This window comes from Rhinatrema bivittatum, chromosome 3 (genome assembly GCF_901001135.1).
Source record: "Rhinatrema bivittatum chromosome 3, aRhiBiv1.1, whole genome shotgun sequence".
In the NCBI taxonomy this organism is placed as follows: Eukaryota; Metazoa; Chordata; class Amphibia; order Gymnophiona; family Rhinatrematidae; genus Rhinatrema; species Rhinatrema bivittatum.
In genome coordinates, this window is record NC_042617.1 from 125,439,538 (window position 1) to 125,454,368 (window position 14,831).

At 48.1% G+C, this 14,831-nt stretch overlaps 1 protein-coding gene across 8 annotated transcripts in view; it reads left to right on the forward strand.

Annotated features, from left to right (window-relative positions):
• Positions 1 to 14,831, forward strand: part of LOC115087047 (interaptin-like) — a 179,879-nt gene that overhangs the window by 119,598 nt on the left and 45,450 nt on the right. For all 8 annotated transcript variants that reach the window (XR_003855412.1, XR_003855411.1, XR_003855410.1 and 5 more), the window contains exon 4: positions 2,251 to 2,379. Coding sequence is in view for 5 of the 8 variants with exons in the window: in XM_029593707.1 (XP_029449567.1) it covers positions 2,251 to 2,379 (129 nt within the window). In the remaining 3 variants the exon portion in view is untranslated. The remainder of the gene's footprint in view (positions 1 to 2,250; positions 2,380 to 14,831) is intronic.

A 14,831-nucleotide genomic window follows, 5' to 3' on the forward strand; every position in this document is an offset into this window, starting at 1 on the left:
GTAAATGTAAGCCGCATCCGAAAAGCCTTAGGCCCGCGCAACCAGGCTACTGGATAGAGCGCCTATACAGGATCCTGGGTGCGCGGGCCTAAGGCTTCACGCCACGCTGGTATCTGTCATTTCAAATGTCATTTGAAATGACAGATACCAGGAAGCAACGGCGGCGACAGCGCAGAAGCAACGGCGAAACGACTTGTCAGTGTCCCCCCTCCTCTCGGAGCAGGGCGGAAAAGCCGCCTTGCTCCGGGAGGAGGGGGGACACTGACAGCGGCGAAGCAACGGCGAAGACAGCGGCGAAGCGACTTTTCAGTGTCCCCCCTCCTCTCGGAGCAGGGCGCGAAAAGCCGCCTTGCTCTGGGAGGAGGGGGGGACACTGACAGCGACGAAGCTTTCCCCCAGCCCGGACACCGGCGACGCCAGAAGACAGCGGTGGAGAAACGGCGAAACTACTTTTCAGTGTCCCCCCCTCCTCTCGGAGCAGGGCGGAAAAGCCGCCTTGCTCCGAGAGGAGGGGGGACACTGACAGCGGCGAAGACAGCGGCGAAGTGACTTTTCAGTGTCCCCCCTCCTCTCGGAGCAGGGCGCGAAAAGCCGCCTTGCTCTGGGAGGAGGGGGGACACTGACAGCGACGAAGCTTTCCCCCAGCCCGGACACCGGCGAAGCCAGAAGACAGCGGCAGAGAAACGGCGAAACGACTTTTCAGTGTCCCCCCTCCTCTCGGAGCAGGGCGGAAAAGCCGCCTTGCTCCGGGAGGAGGGGGGACACTGACAGCGGCGAAGCAACTTACTTTTCTGAAGCCATCATCAGGAACACATGCGATCGTAGCTCCTCCCGATGAAGACAAAGATGGCTGCCTGCAAGGGGAAAGCGTGCAATTGGCCGCTGAAGACGTGATGTCGTGACGTCATGTCTTCAGCGGCCAATTGCACGCTTTCCCCGTGCAGGCAGCCATCTTTGTCTTCATCGGGAGGAGCTACGATCGCATGTGTTCCTGATGATGGCTTCAGAAAAGTAAGTTGCTTCGCCGCTGTCAGTGTCCCCCCTCCTCCCGGAGCAAGGCGGCTTTTCGCGCCCTGCTCCGAGAGGAGGGGGGACACTGAAAAGTCGCTTCGCCGCTGTCTTCGCCGCTGTCAGTGTCCCCCCTCCTGCCGGAGCAAGGCGGCTTTTCCGCCCTGCTCCGAGAGGAGGGTGGACACTGAAAAGTTGCTTCGCCGTTTCTCCGCCGCTGTCTTCTGGCTTCACCGGTGTCTGGGCTGGGGGAAAAGCTTCGTCGCTGTCAGTGTCCCCCCTCCTCCCAGAGCAAGGCGGCTTTTCGCGCCCTGCTCCGAGAGGAGGGGGGACACTGAAAAGTCGCTTCGCCGCTGTCTTCGCCGTTGCTTCGCCGCTGTCAGTGTCCCCCCTCCTCCCGGAGCAAGGCGGCTTTTCCGCCCTGCTCTGAGAGGAGGGGGGACACTGAAAAGTCGTTTCGCCGTTGCTTCTGCGCTGTCTTCGCCGTTGCTTCACCGTTGCTAGTGTCCCCCCTCCTCCCGGAGCAAGGCGGCTTTTCGCGCCCTGCTCCGAGAGGAGGGGGGGACACTGAAAAGTCGCTTTGCCGTTGCAGTCTCCGTGGCAGCCCCAGTCCGGACATCGGAGGGGGGCTGCAACATTTTTTTCGCTTTTTTTTTTTGGCTTCGGGAGCAGGGGAGAGGCCTGGGGCTGCCACGGAGACCGGCACCCATGATCGCGGCGGGGGCAGGTGAGCGGGGGCTGGGGGAAAGCTTTCCACCTACCCTTACCCATGCCTCTACCGCCTGGGTCAGGGTAGGCGGTAAGTTTGCAGGTTAAACGCGCGACAAAACGGCAGGGAATGGTAGCGTTAGTCGGGGCGCGGGTTACGGGATGCTAGGTGAATAGCTAATTCGCTCGTTTGCATGCAATATCGCGCTAATTCGCTCGTTTGCATGCAATATGCATGCCGCGGGCGGAAGGGGTTGCCCAGGGAATTTAGGCCGCGGTAGGAGTAGGTTAAAGGGGATTCGGGATCGCAGGAAGGGCTAACGCGGCCGAAAACGAAGTTAAAAACGGCTTAGGAGCAGGGTAAACGCGGCCGCACTTTACAGGATAGGCCTGAGTGTGATTGCAAATTGGTATTAGTACAGTGCCACTCTCTGCTCAGTAGTGATAAATCGATCCCATTATTTGTTATTCTGAATATTCCATTTCTTTGTATCTTCTCAAAGTTAGACAGCCTTTGCTTGTTACCCTATGCAGGTGAACTCGGATGATAAATGTTTTCTGTCACAAATGAAAGAGCTGCAAAAGGAAAATCGACAGCTTCAAGGCAGTGTAAAAGAAAAGGATGAAGCCATGAATAACTTGATCGAAGTAATTCAAGGCAAGGTACTATATGCTTTAATTGCCATTTTACTCAGTGTTTCTGGTACATTTTGTCTATTTTAGTTGGCCAAGAGGTTAGCTTTGCACTTGGAGTTCTGTTTTTCAAAGATTTAAATTTTCTTTTAGCACAGTATGGGTTAAACAACTTTCTTTGTACAACAACCAGGATGAATTAACCACACAAGTGGGTGACATCATCCAATGATGCCGATGTGGAATGTTTCTAAGAAAGCTGTAGAAAAGCCTAGAAAGCTGGGGATTTCCTTTCCTTGCTGCTGCCAAGTTTGGAAATGTAGAGGATTTATTAATCAATGTTGCATGCACTTTTCTCTGCAACCTAACCATTTCCTACAGCGTATGCCAAGACCACCCTCAAGAACAAAAATCCCTGGTTTTCACCTGAACTAAAGAAACTAAAACAAGAGCTAAGACATAAAGAACATAAGTGGCATAAAGACCCCTCCCCAAATTCGCTGAATGCCTACAAAACCTCCATGCACAGCTACAGGACTACCATACTACGTACAAAAAGAGACTTCCAGGTCCGCAAAATACACAACTTTCACTACGACGCGAAGGCCCTGTTCTCGTATATTTCAGAACTTACAAAATCCACCACCCCCTCCATCCCTGATAACCAAGCCCAAACTAAGTCCAAAGAACTTGCAACCTTCTTCCAGAAAAAATTTCCACTCTCTTATCCCTTCTCACTTCCATTAATACCTCCCCCATACCCCCTTACACCTCCAACCTCGACCAGAGAGCCAAGTTTGATTCCTTCGAACTCACTTCATCCCTTGAAATCGAATCCATCCTCAAGAACATGAAACCCTCCTCCCATTCCTCCGACCCCATCCCGACAAAATTACTGCTCACCATTCCAAACACCATTTCCAAACCCCTGGCCAAAATTATAAAATGCTCCCTGTCTCAAGGAATAGTCCCTGACCCTCTGAAACTTGCCACCCTTAAACCCCTACTGAAGAAACCAAACCTTGATCCAGGAGACCCCTCTAACTTCCGTCCCATCTCCAACCTGCCATTTATCGCCAAACTCATGGAGAGACTAGCCAACTCCCAACTCTCCAACTATCTAGACAAACATAACATTCTCTACCCTGCGCAGTTTGGCTTCCGTAAATTCCTAAACATAGAATCCCTTCTAATTTCTCTCATGGATACCCTTCTCATAGGATTAGACAAAGGACAACCATACCTACTGGCACTTCTGGATATCTCATCTGCGTTTGATACCATGAATCACTCCACCCTCCTAAACCGCCTCTCAGACATAGGTATCTCAGGAACAGTGCTCAGATGATTTGAGTCCTTCCTCAGCAACAGATACTATAAGGTCAGAATAAGCAATAAAGAATCCCCTCCCATCAGCTCTACCCTTGAGAATTCCAAGGCTCTTCCCTCTCCCATACCCTCTAACATCTATCGCTTACCCCTCTGCCAGCTCCTCGCAAAACTAAACCTAACTCATTTCATATTCGCCGATGATGTGCAGATTCTGATTCCCATAACAGATGCCCTCCCCAAAACCCTCAAGTTCTGGGACAGCTGCCTTCACTCCATCAACCTCCTCCTCTCCAGTCTCAATCTCGTCCTCAACACGGCCAAGACTGAACTATTCCTTATTTCCTCGGACCACAATAACCTTTCCCTCCCTGACCCCTCATCCGCCACAGCTTCCCAAGCAAGAGGCCTCGGCGTAGTACTGGATAACCGACTAAACTTAAAAAAATTTGTTAACAACACAACAAAAGACTGCAACTACAGTCCTCCACTACAGTCCTACCACTCCTCCACTTCTATGACTTCCGGACTGTCCTCCAAGCTACCCTTTTCTCAAAAATTGACTACTGCAACTCCCTCCTTCTAGGACTACCCGCAACTAGCATAAAACCCTTGCAGATGCTCCAGAATGCCGCCACCAGAATCCTAACCAATTCCAGCCAAGGAGACCACATCACACCCATCCTCAGGAATCTCCATTGGCTCCCTATCAGCTTTAGAATCCTTCATATGTCTCTCACTATCATTCACAAAACCATCCACAATCAGCACTCACTCGAGCTAAAAATCCCGTTACGACTCCACACTTCAAAAAGACCAGTTAGAACTGCTTATAAAGGAACCCTACATGTCCCCCCCCCCCCCAAATCCATTCTTCACACATCCACTAGGGAACGTGCCTTCTCTGCAGCTGGGCCATCCCTATGGAACACCATGCCTCCAGACCTACGCCAGGAACACTGCCCACTGACCTTTAAAAAAAACTAAAGACATGGCTGTTCAAACAAGCCTATCAATAACCATATTAGGTGCTACTACCCAAGAAAGAGATCTAGGCATCATAGTGGATAACACATTGAAATCGTCGGTTCAGTGTGCTGCGGCAGTCAAAAAAGCAAACAGAATGTTGGGAATTATTAGAAAGGGAATGGTGAATAAAATGGAAAATGTCATAATGCCTCTGTATCGCTCCATGGTGAGACCGCACCTTGAATACTGTGTACAATTCTGGTTGCCACATCTCAAAAAAGATATAAATGCGATGGAGAAGGTACAGAGAAGGGCGACCAAAATGATAAAGGGAATGGAACAGCTCCCCTATGAGGAAAGACTAAAGAGGTTAGGACTTTTCAGCTTGGAGAAGAGACGGCTGAGGGGGGATATGATAGAGGTGTTTAAAATCATGAGAGGTCTAGAATGGGTAGATGTGAATCGGTTTTTTACGCTTTCGGATAATAGAAAGACTAGGGGGCACTCCATGAAGTTAGCATGTGGCACATTTAAAACTAATCGGAGAAAGTTCTTTTTCACTCAACGCACAATTAAACTCTGGAATTTGTTGCCAGAAGATGTGGTTAGTGCAGTTAGCATAGCTGTGTTTAAAAAAGGATTGGATAAGTTCTTGGAGGAGAAGTCCATTACCTGCTATTAATTAAGTTGACTTAGATAATAACCACCGCTATTACTAGCAACGGTAACATGGAATAGGCTTAGTTTTTGGATACTTGTCAGGTTCTTATGGCCTGGATTGGCCACTGTTGGAAACAGGATGCTGGGCTTGATGGACCCTTGGTCTGACCCAGTATGGCTTGTTCTTATATTCTTAACGTTACATTCTGTATTCTTTATTCTATATTGTATATATTGTTCTACATATTTATTTTATATATATTATTATCATAACATATATCATTTAACTGTTCTTCTTACCATTGTTAGTCCATATATTTACTGTTATTGTTGTTCCATATATTTACTGTAACTCAACTGTTCCTCTCTCCTTACTCTCGTCCAACCTCCAAGTTCCTGTAACCCTCGTTCTTTGTAACTTACTACTTACCACTTCCCTTATCTCTATCAGTAGCTCTCTAGCTATGATTATTGTTAAGTTAAACTCCCATGTTTGATGTGAACCAATATGATATGACATGTGTTATGAATGTCGGTATAGAAAAGAATTAAATAAATAAATAGATATCCTTTTGTATCTGGACGGAAGAGCGCTGGCTTGGGCTTCACCGCTGTGGGAGCGCAATGACCCTATCCTGAATGATCTTGCCATGTTTCTTGAACTGTTTAAGTAAGTATTTGATGACCCTGTACAGTACTCGATAGCAGGATCAGCTTTGGTTCATCTAAAACAAGGTAACAAACCTTTACCAGACTTCGCCATTGAATTCAAGACGTTGGCTTCTGAATTACATTGGGACCCTAGGTGCCTGAAAACCCTATTTTTTGAAGGTCTGAACTCCCGGTTCAAAGATGAACTGGTGACTCGTGAGATGCCTGAGACCTTAGCGGAACTTATGAAGTTGGCAGCAAAGATGAACCGCCGAGTTCGTGACAAAGTTCAAGAGGTCAAGAGTCCCAGAAGACCACTTCAGGGAGAGATTCGTGTCAAATCTGTACCCAGGCCTACACTCCCAGGGCTTGCTGTTGGCGAAGAAGAACCAATGCAATTGGGCCGCAGTCATTTGACTTCAAAAGAGAGACGATTTCGAAAGAGGATGGGACTATGCATGTATTGTGGACAAGCTGGTCATGCTGTACAAACATGCCCTGTATGTCCGGGAAACTGGCAGACCTAAGTCCTGTGGGAGGACTCTTCTTAGGTCTAACTGCACCCTCTCTTCCACTCTCTCTTCCAGTACCTTTAATCTGCGAGCCTTTAGAATATCAGACCCTTGCCTTAGTAGACTCTGGGGCAGGGGGAAATTTCATTTTGAAACATCTAGTGGAACACTTGTGGATCCCTACCACTACTATGACGTCTCCATTACTATTGTCCTCTATTCATGGAGAGCCCTTACTGGGTGAAGTAACTCTGCTTACAGAACCAGTGAGCTTGCGCACCGGTGCTCTTCATACGGAGACCATTTCCTTCTTTGTGCTAGAGAAGGCCATGCACCCTTTGGTACTTGGGCTACCGTGGCTGCAGAAACACATGCCACAATTCAACTGGACCACTTTGGAGCTTTCACATTGGGGTCCAGATTGTCATGGCAAATGCTTAATGGAAGTCTCTCCAATACCATGCATGCCAACTACCCTGTTGTTGCCTGGGTTGCCGCCTCAATATGCATCTTACCAAGATATATTCTCAAAAGAAGCTGCTGATGTGTTACTTCCACACAGATCATACGACTGCGCAATTAATTTGAAGCCAAATAAGGAACCACCCAAAGGAAGGGTCTACCCCCACTCCATAGTGGAGAATAAGGCGATGTCGGAATACATCCAGGAGAATCTCCAGAAAGGCTTCATAAGACCTTCTAAGTCTCCTGCCGGCGCAGGATTTTTCTTCGTGGGGAAAAAAGACAGAACGTTACGTCCGTGCATTGACTACAGAGGTCTGAATGAGATCATCATAAAGGACTGCTACCCTTTACCACTCATCTCGGTTTTTAATACCTGGGATGGACACTTTGAATACCTGGTGATGCCCTTCGGCTTGTGCAATGCCCCGGCTGTCTTTCAAAATATGATGAACGATATTCTGCGTGATTTACTCTACCAATCTGTCGTTGTCTACTTAGACGACATCTTGATATTTTCTCAGGACCTGCAATCCCATCAGGAAGATGTCAGAAGTGTTCTGCAGAGACTTTGCGAGAACTGCTTGAACACCAAATTGTCCAAATGTGAATTTCATAAAGAATTGTGCCCTTCTTAGGTTACATTGTCTCAAACAATGGTTTCCAAATGGACCCTCAGAAGTTTGAGAGTATTAAAAAATGGCCACAACCCATGGGCCTAAAAGCTCTAAGACGATTTTTGGGATTTACCAATTACTACCGGACCTTTATTAAAAATTACTCTTCATTGACTGTTCCATTAAGAGCAATGACTAAGAAGGGAGCCAACGCTTCTACTTGGTCTATGGAAGCTGTGACTGCGTTCCAGAAGTTAAAAGACACCTTTCAAAGCAAACCTTGTCTCCGCCATCTGGACCCTGCTCGACCCTTCATTGTGGAAGTCGATGCCTCTGATGTAGGTGTAGGGGCCATGCTAAGACAGACCAGTGATTCAAAGATCTTGCACCCCTGTTCATTCTTTTCCCGACACTTCTCGCCAGCGGAGAAGAACTATGGCATTGGGGATAAAGAACTGTTGGCAATAAAAATGGCATTTGAAGAATGGCGCCCCTGGCTTGAAGGTGCAAAATATCAGATTACTGTTTACACTGATCACAAAAATCTGGAGTACCTCAGTCACACTCAGTGCCTCAACCATAGACAGGCGAGGTGGTCCCTGTTCTTCAACAGATTTGACTTTTTGCTGAAATATCGCCCTGGTGACAAAAATGTCAGAGCAGATGCATTATCTCGCTCTTTCCTCTCAGAGGATGTACCTGATAAACCCCAGCATATTATTGACCCGAAGAGAGTGATTCTCACAGCTGCACATCCGGTACCCCCGGGCAAGACCATTGTACCCTGCAATCTAAGAAAGAAATTGCTAAGATGGGCTAATGATTCGAAACTGGCCGGACACCCTGGTCAAAGGCGAACACTGGCCAAGCTGCAAAAGTGCTATTGGTGGCCCACCATGAAAGAAGACACTCTAGCTTATGTAGCCTCCTGTTCCAATTGTGCCAGACAGAAACCTCCGCCCAGATGACCTTGGGTCCTGCTTTAACCCTTGCCAGCACCGGATGAGCCCTGGACCCATATTGCAACAGATTTTGTGGTGGACCTGCCACTTTCCGGAGGTAACAATACCATTTGGGTTACAGTGGACTGATTTTCGAAGATGGCTCACTTCATGGCTCTCCCTGGCTTGCCATCAGCCATGGAACTTGCTAAGTTGTTCATCAGTCACATCTTTCGCCTACATGGCATGCCTAAACATAATGGGCCAGATCTTAAAATCTACGCCCGATTTTATAACATGCGTACGCTACCGCGTGCATGTTATAAAATCCAGGCTCGGCGCGCGCAAGGGGGGGTGCACACATGTGCACCTTGTGCGCGCTGAGCCTAAGGGGAGCCCCGATGTTTTTCCCCGTTCCCTCCAAGGCCGCTCCGAAATCGGAGCGGCCTTGGAGGGAACTTTTTTCGGCTCCCCCCATGTTCCCCTCCCTTCCAATATCTAACCCACCCCCCAGCCCTAACTAAATTGTCCCCCCTACCTTTATTTCAAAAGTTACGCCTGCCCAAGCCGGCTCGCCATCCCCCAGCACAGGTCACTGTGCCGGAGGATTCGGCTCTGCCCCTGCCCCTGGACCGCCCCCGAACTGCCGCCATGCCCCCGGACCCGCCCCCTTTTCGAAGCCCCAGGACATACGCACGTCCCGGGGCTTGCGCCTGCCGCTGAGCCTATGCAAAATAGGCTCGGCGCTTGCAGGATCAGATTTTCTCGGGTTACCGCGTATGTTACGCACGTAGCCTTTGAAAATCTGCCCCATTATTTCTGACAGAGGAGCTCAATTTACAGCAAAGTTCTGAAAAGCCTTGTGTAAGAAGTTCGACATCACACTTGACTTCACCTCTGAGTATCACCTCAGTCAAATGGCCAAACTGAGAGAATGAATAGAACTCTCAAACAGTTCCTCCGCGCCTATGTTGGTTCACGACAGAATGACTGGGCTGAACTGTTGCCCTGGGCTGAATTTGCCATCAGTTCGCATCCAGCGTCATCTACTGGATCTACTCCATTTGACGTGGTCCACGGTCGACAACCTTTACCACCTTTACCACTTCGACTTTCTGTGTTGTCCCCGACAGCTCAATCTACTGCCAAAAATATACAGCAACTCTGGAGAAAGACTAAAGAGATGCTCCAAAAAGCAGTTCAAAGAGCAAAGAAAGGCTATGACACTCACCGAAGCAAGGCTCCTAAATTCCAGCCTGGAGTTAAAGTTTGGCTTTCTACTAAACATCTGAGACTTAAGTTTCCATCTGCTCAATTTGCACCACGCTTTTCAGAACTTTTCTTATTCTCCAACGGTTGGGCTCTCTCACCTATAGTCTGAGACTCCCTCCAGCTATTCGGATCCACAATGCATTCCATGTTTTGCTGCTGAAACCGCTTGTTCTTAGCGAGTTTTCCACCAAGACACCTGAACCTACCCCAGTTGATTCAGAAGAAGACATCGAATATAAGGTTGATGCCATCCTTGATGTAAGAAAGAGAGGCAGAGTTTGGGAATACCTCCTGTCATGGGAGGGATATGGACAAGATTGGCTAATATCATGGACAAAGAGATGCTTCGTCAATTTCATCGATCGCATCCTTAAAAACCTAGACCAGGTAGTGGGTCTGGAGGGGGCCCTTTGAAGGGGGGTTCTGTTGCGTCCGTCAGTCTCAGACGGCTTCGACCTCTGTGCCTTACCTTTCTTCCTTCTCTCTCCTCAAGCCTTGGGAAGATGGCTGCTGCTGCGTCTTCATGCAGCTCTCTCCGGTGTCCCCGGATCGGGAACGGCGATGGTGTTCGCCATGATATTCCTGAGGGCCTCCTAGGATGCGCACACACACGCCACCCATGTCTATATCCACGTTATGACGGGTACCTCAGGGGCGTCCCCTCCGAGTGACTTCATCACATCCTGGTATTTAGCCTGCCCTTCGTTTGCTAACAAACTGAGTTAGTAAGGATTGGATTGCCTCCAGTCTAAACTGCTCTGCCGCTTTCCAGCTGCCGCAGGAAGCACTCTCTGCCCTTTGGGGTATTTCTTCACTAACCTGGGTACCCGCTCCTCGGGGGCCCTTCTGCTCTATTTCAGGTACCTATCTTGGGATACCGAGTACTGGACCTTCAACTATACAGCTTCTGCTTCAGTGAGTACTAACCCTTTCAGTCTGTCTCATCTTCATCTTCAGCACTCTGTCTACATCCGGGACCTGTCCCTGCTATGCTGCGCTCGAGTGTGAGACTGTTCTCCTCTGCTGAGGACCCCTGGACTACTTCACTGGGTTACCTCCATTGCTGCCCACTCCCCAGGCAGTACCATCGAGTTGTACAATAAATACAACTTCTCTGTGTCTGCGTGTATAGAGTCTAGCCTAGTACTGTGGTTCCTCATGGGGCTCCTCCCTGTGGGAGTAGCCATCACCACAGTACCCAAGAATCCACTCCAACACCTCATAACCATAACACTTCCACAGCTCAAGCAAATCACTTTTATCTCAGTCACAGAATGAACGATCTCCTCCTTGATCGCTAACATATCAGTATGCAGCTCCTTAAACCACTGCTGGAATTCTCGCCGAGAAGGTACCTCACCTGTGTCTGACGCCAGCACTCCACTTGCAACCTCCGGCGCCTCGCAATTAGCCATAACCTCGCTTTCTAGGCCCTCCGCCTTGCACGCCAACATACCGGCATAAGAAAACTATTTCAAATCAGTTTTCTTTTTCTGGGGCGCCATAATCGCAATCAGTCAAGTCTTTTCTCCCAGTTGCTGCTGAAGGTAGGCAATTTAGATTGCTAAATCTTGGGGGTGTGTTAAAAGTTGATTGGGACCTAACAGTTCAAACAGTCATTGCCCGGAATGATGTCACTTCCTCTCCAGCAAAACTGGTTTCTGATCAGCCTTTTGTTGTCCGCTTCATGTAGAGTCATATGTTTTTGAAGCTTCTCATCAAACACTCTGCTATGCAATGGACATCAATCTGAAGTCTTACTGTGTTGTGTTGCCTCTTAAAGATCCAGCAAAAAGACGATGTAGTGCATGAGCTTTCTGGACCTTCCAGGCCTCGTCTTCAAATCTTATTCAATTCATTGTGGAATGACCAGATGAAGGGAGCATGGCTCTTGAAAGTTTATCATAAATATAGTAGGTTACGGGCCCCTTCTTCCTCTCAGTTCTGAAGAAGGGACCTGTGTGGTTCAAAAACGTAAGTACTACATCATCTTTATTGTTGGTCTTTTGAAAGCTATCACAATGTACTAAGGTTCCAGTTTTCTCCTAAACCAGTATGGCTATTATGGGATTCTCTCCTATCTTAAGAAAATATTCTTCAAGCCAGTCGACCTCTGTGATCTCAAGTGTTTCAGCTGCAAAACTGTTTTTTGTTTTTTTCGTTGTGAAACTCGCTTCAGCCCACAGAGTGAGCCTCAGGTCCTATTAACTAATACATGTTAGATACATTTCATTCAGGGGGTGCTTGATTTATCCTAAGGTCTTGCTTTAAGTTGGTGTCAGAACTCCATTTTTCTTCCATCAGTTTTCCTTCATTTGTGCCCACAAGGAATAACTTCTCTTCTACAAACTGGGTTGTAAGAGAACATTAACCTTCTTTTTGTTTCTTTTAACGCAAACACATAAGCACAGGGAGAACAATGTTCAAAGCTGTTTAACCAGGTAAACAGAGATTTACTAGGGTAAACTGGCAGTCTGAAAATGTCCTTCACTCAGTCTGGCCAAAAGTGCATGCTTTGTTTAACAATGAGTGTACTTTTTAACGGGCCGATACAGTAAGGTGGGGTAGAAAGAGGCGCGTTAGTGCCCGGTGCACCCGCGTTTGCCACACACACAGTTCGGATCACCTACCGCTGGATACTGTATTTAAATGGCATGCAAATGCAAGCTGCGTCCAACCCGCGTCCAACGCGCGTCCATGAAGCGCAATCCATTTTACTGTATAGGCACTATACAGCGCCTATACAGTATCCTGGGAGCCGCTTTCGCCACCGGCTGCCCCCGAGAGGCAGGGGAGCCGCGGTGCGCGCCTCCGGAGGAGGGCAGAGAGGACTGTAAGAAAAAGTAAGTTAACTTTTGTTACACTTTATTTACAATATTTTAATAGCATGTCGAGTCGCTTTTCGCCCTGCGCCTTGCTCGCCTTAGGTTTTCTTTTGATTAAAATTGGGATCCACTTCCTGGTACCTGTCATTTCAAATGTCATTTGAAATGACAGGTACCAGCGCACCCAGGATACTGTATAGGCGCTGTATAGCGCCTATACAGTAAAATGGATTGCGCTTCATGGACGCGGCTTGCATTTGCATGCCATTTAAATACAGTATCGAGTGGTAGGTGATCCGAACTGTGCGTGCGGCAAACGCGGGTGTGCCGGGCACTAACGCACCTCTTTCTACTGCCCCTTACTGTATCGGCCCGAATATTTTAATAGCATGTCGAGTCGCTTTTCGCCCTGCGCCTTGCTTCGCGAGGAGGGGAGAGAGGACTGGGGCTGCCCCGGAGACCGGCGGCCAGGCAGGTGAGCGGGGGCTGGGGGAAAGTTTGCCGCCTATCCTTACCCCTGCCTCTAACGCAGGGGTAAGGGTAGGCGGTAATTTAGCAGGTTAAAGACGCGGCTAAACTGCAGGTTAAAAAGGCGATAGTCAGGGCGTACGTTACTGAATGGGAGGGAATAGCTAATCCGATCGTTTACATCTCATATACATGCCGCGGGCGGAAAGGGTTACCCGTCGATTTAAAGAAGCGGTAAGGATGGGTTAAAAGGGATAATGAATCGCGGGTTGGACTTACGCGGCCAAATTGTGAGTAACAGCGGGTTAGAAATGGGGTAACTGCAGCCGCGCTTTACTGTATTGGCCCGTAAGGGAGGTGTTCTAGGGCAGGATCAGAAAATAATGCACAGAGGGTCTTATTTTCAAAAGCATTTAAATGTTAAAAACTGGTTTTTACACAGGTAAATGTACTTTACCCGTGTAAGTGGGCTTTTAATAATTGCTACAATACATGCCATTGAATTGTCCTTAGGTTTTACCCGCATTCAGTGCATGTAACTCCTTTGAAAACTGACCTGAGCAATTGTATCGGTGTTGTTGTGGCTTCAAGGGAAAAGTTGCCTACAGAAAGAGCAGGTGCAAAAGTCGTAGGGGACTTTGTACCTATGACAGTTTTCAACAGGAAAAGCCATATGTCTTTTCCCTTTGAAAATTAGGTGCAAGGTTTTGAACTCACAGACTTTGCATGTGGGAAGGCTGTTTGAAAACTGCCCCCACAATCACTAATTGTGTTAGCACTGCCGGCCGCGGCAAGCCACGACCAGGGCCGGGCGCCATGGCCGCCGGCTGTGGCGGACCGAGGCCGAGCCGGCGGGTGCTGCAGGAGTAATTACCCGCAACTTCGGGTGTTGTCCGGGGCTCCGGCGGGGCAGACTGCCCTTCTGCTCTGTTCTTGCAGTCACTACTGCTTCGGGTCCGTGGATTCAACTGCTGGCTCCGCGGATTCAACTCCACCCCTATCTTCCTCTAGGGCCGCGCGCACGGCTGAAGATGGTTCTTAAAGGAGCCATGACAGGAAACTGTCATGGCTCTCCCTGAGACTCCGCCCCCAACATAGTGCCTTTTTGAATATGGAAATTCACTCAAAGCAGGTTACAACATGTTAGAAATCTTGCTTACAAATAGATTATTTGTAGCTTCAAATTACAAAGGTGTAAACAATTACAGATAGCAATATTGCAATGCAATGCGACAAAATAAAGTGCATCTCAAGGCCTAACGCTAAAATAGATCAATGGTCCTGACTTAGTTCTAATAGCTATAACACTAAGAATAAATAAGTCTGTAGTAAAAAGTCTAGACTGTACCAGTGCAAATTAAGACGATTTGAAATGAATGCCATAACAGATTTTCATAGAAAAGCCATACTTTTATTTGCTTCCTGAAATGGGAGTAGTCCTGTTTTGTCAGAGCTTTTCTGGGAGGGAGCTCCATAGATCAGATGCTGCTCCCATGAAGGATCTGTTGCGTGTATCTGTTGTTTTGATTTCCTTTGTCGATGGGGTTGTTATGGAAGTCCTGTAGTGGTCTGGAGGGCATGAATGAGGAGAGTCTTACGTTCAGATAGATAGGTCCATCTCTTCTTAGATCCTTGTAAGTCCATGTCAAAGTTTTGAATTTCATTTTGTAACGTATTGGCAGCTAGAGTAACTTGTGTAGCATAGTTATGATGTGGTCATACAGTTTGCATCTTATCTGGCTAATGTATCCGGCTATGTTTGAATATCGAGCCCAT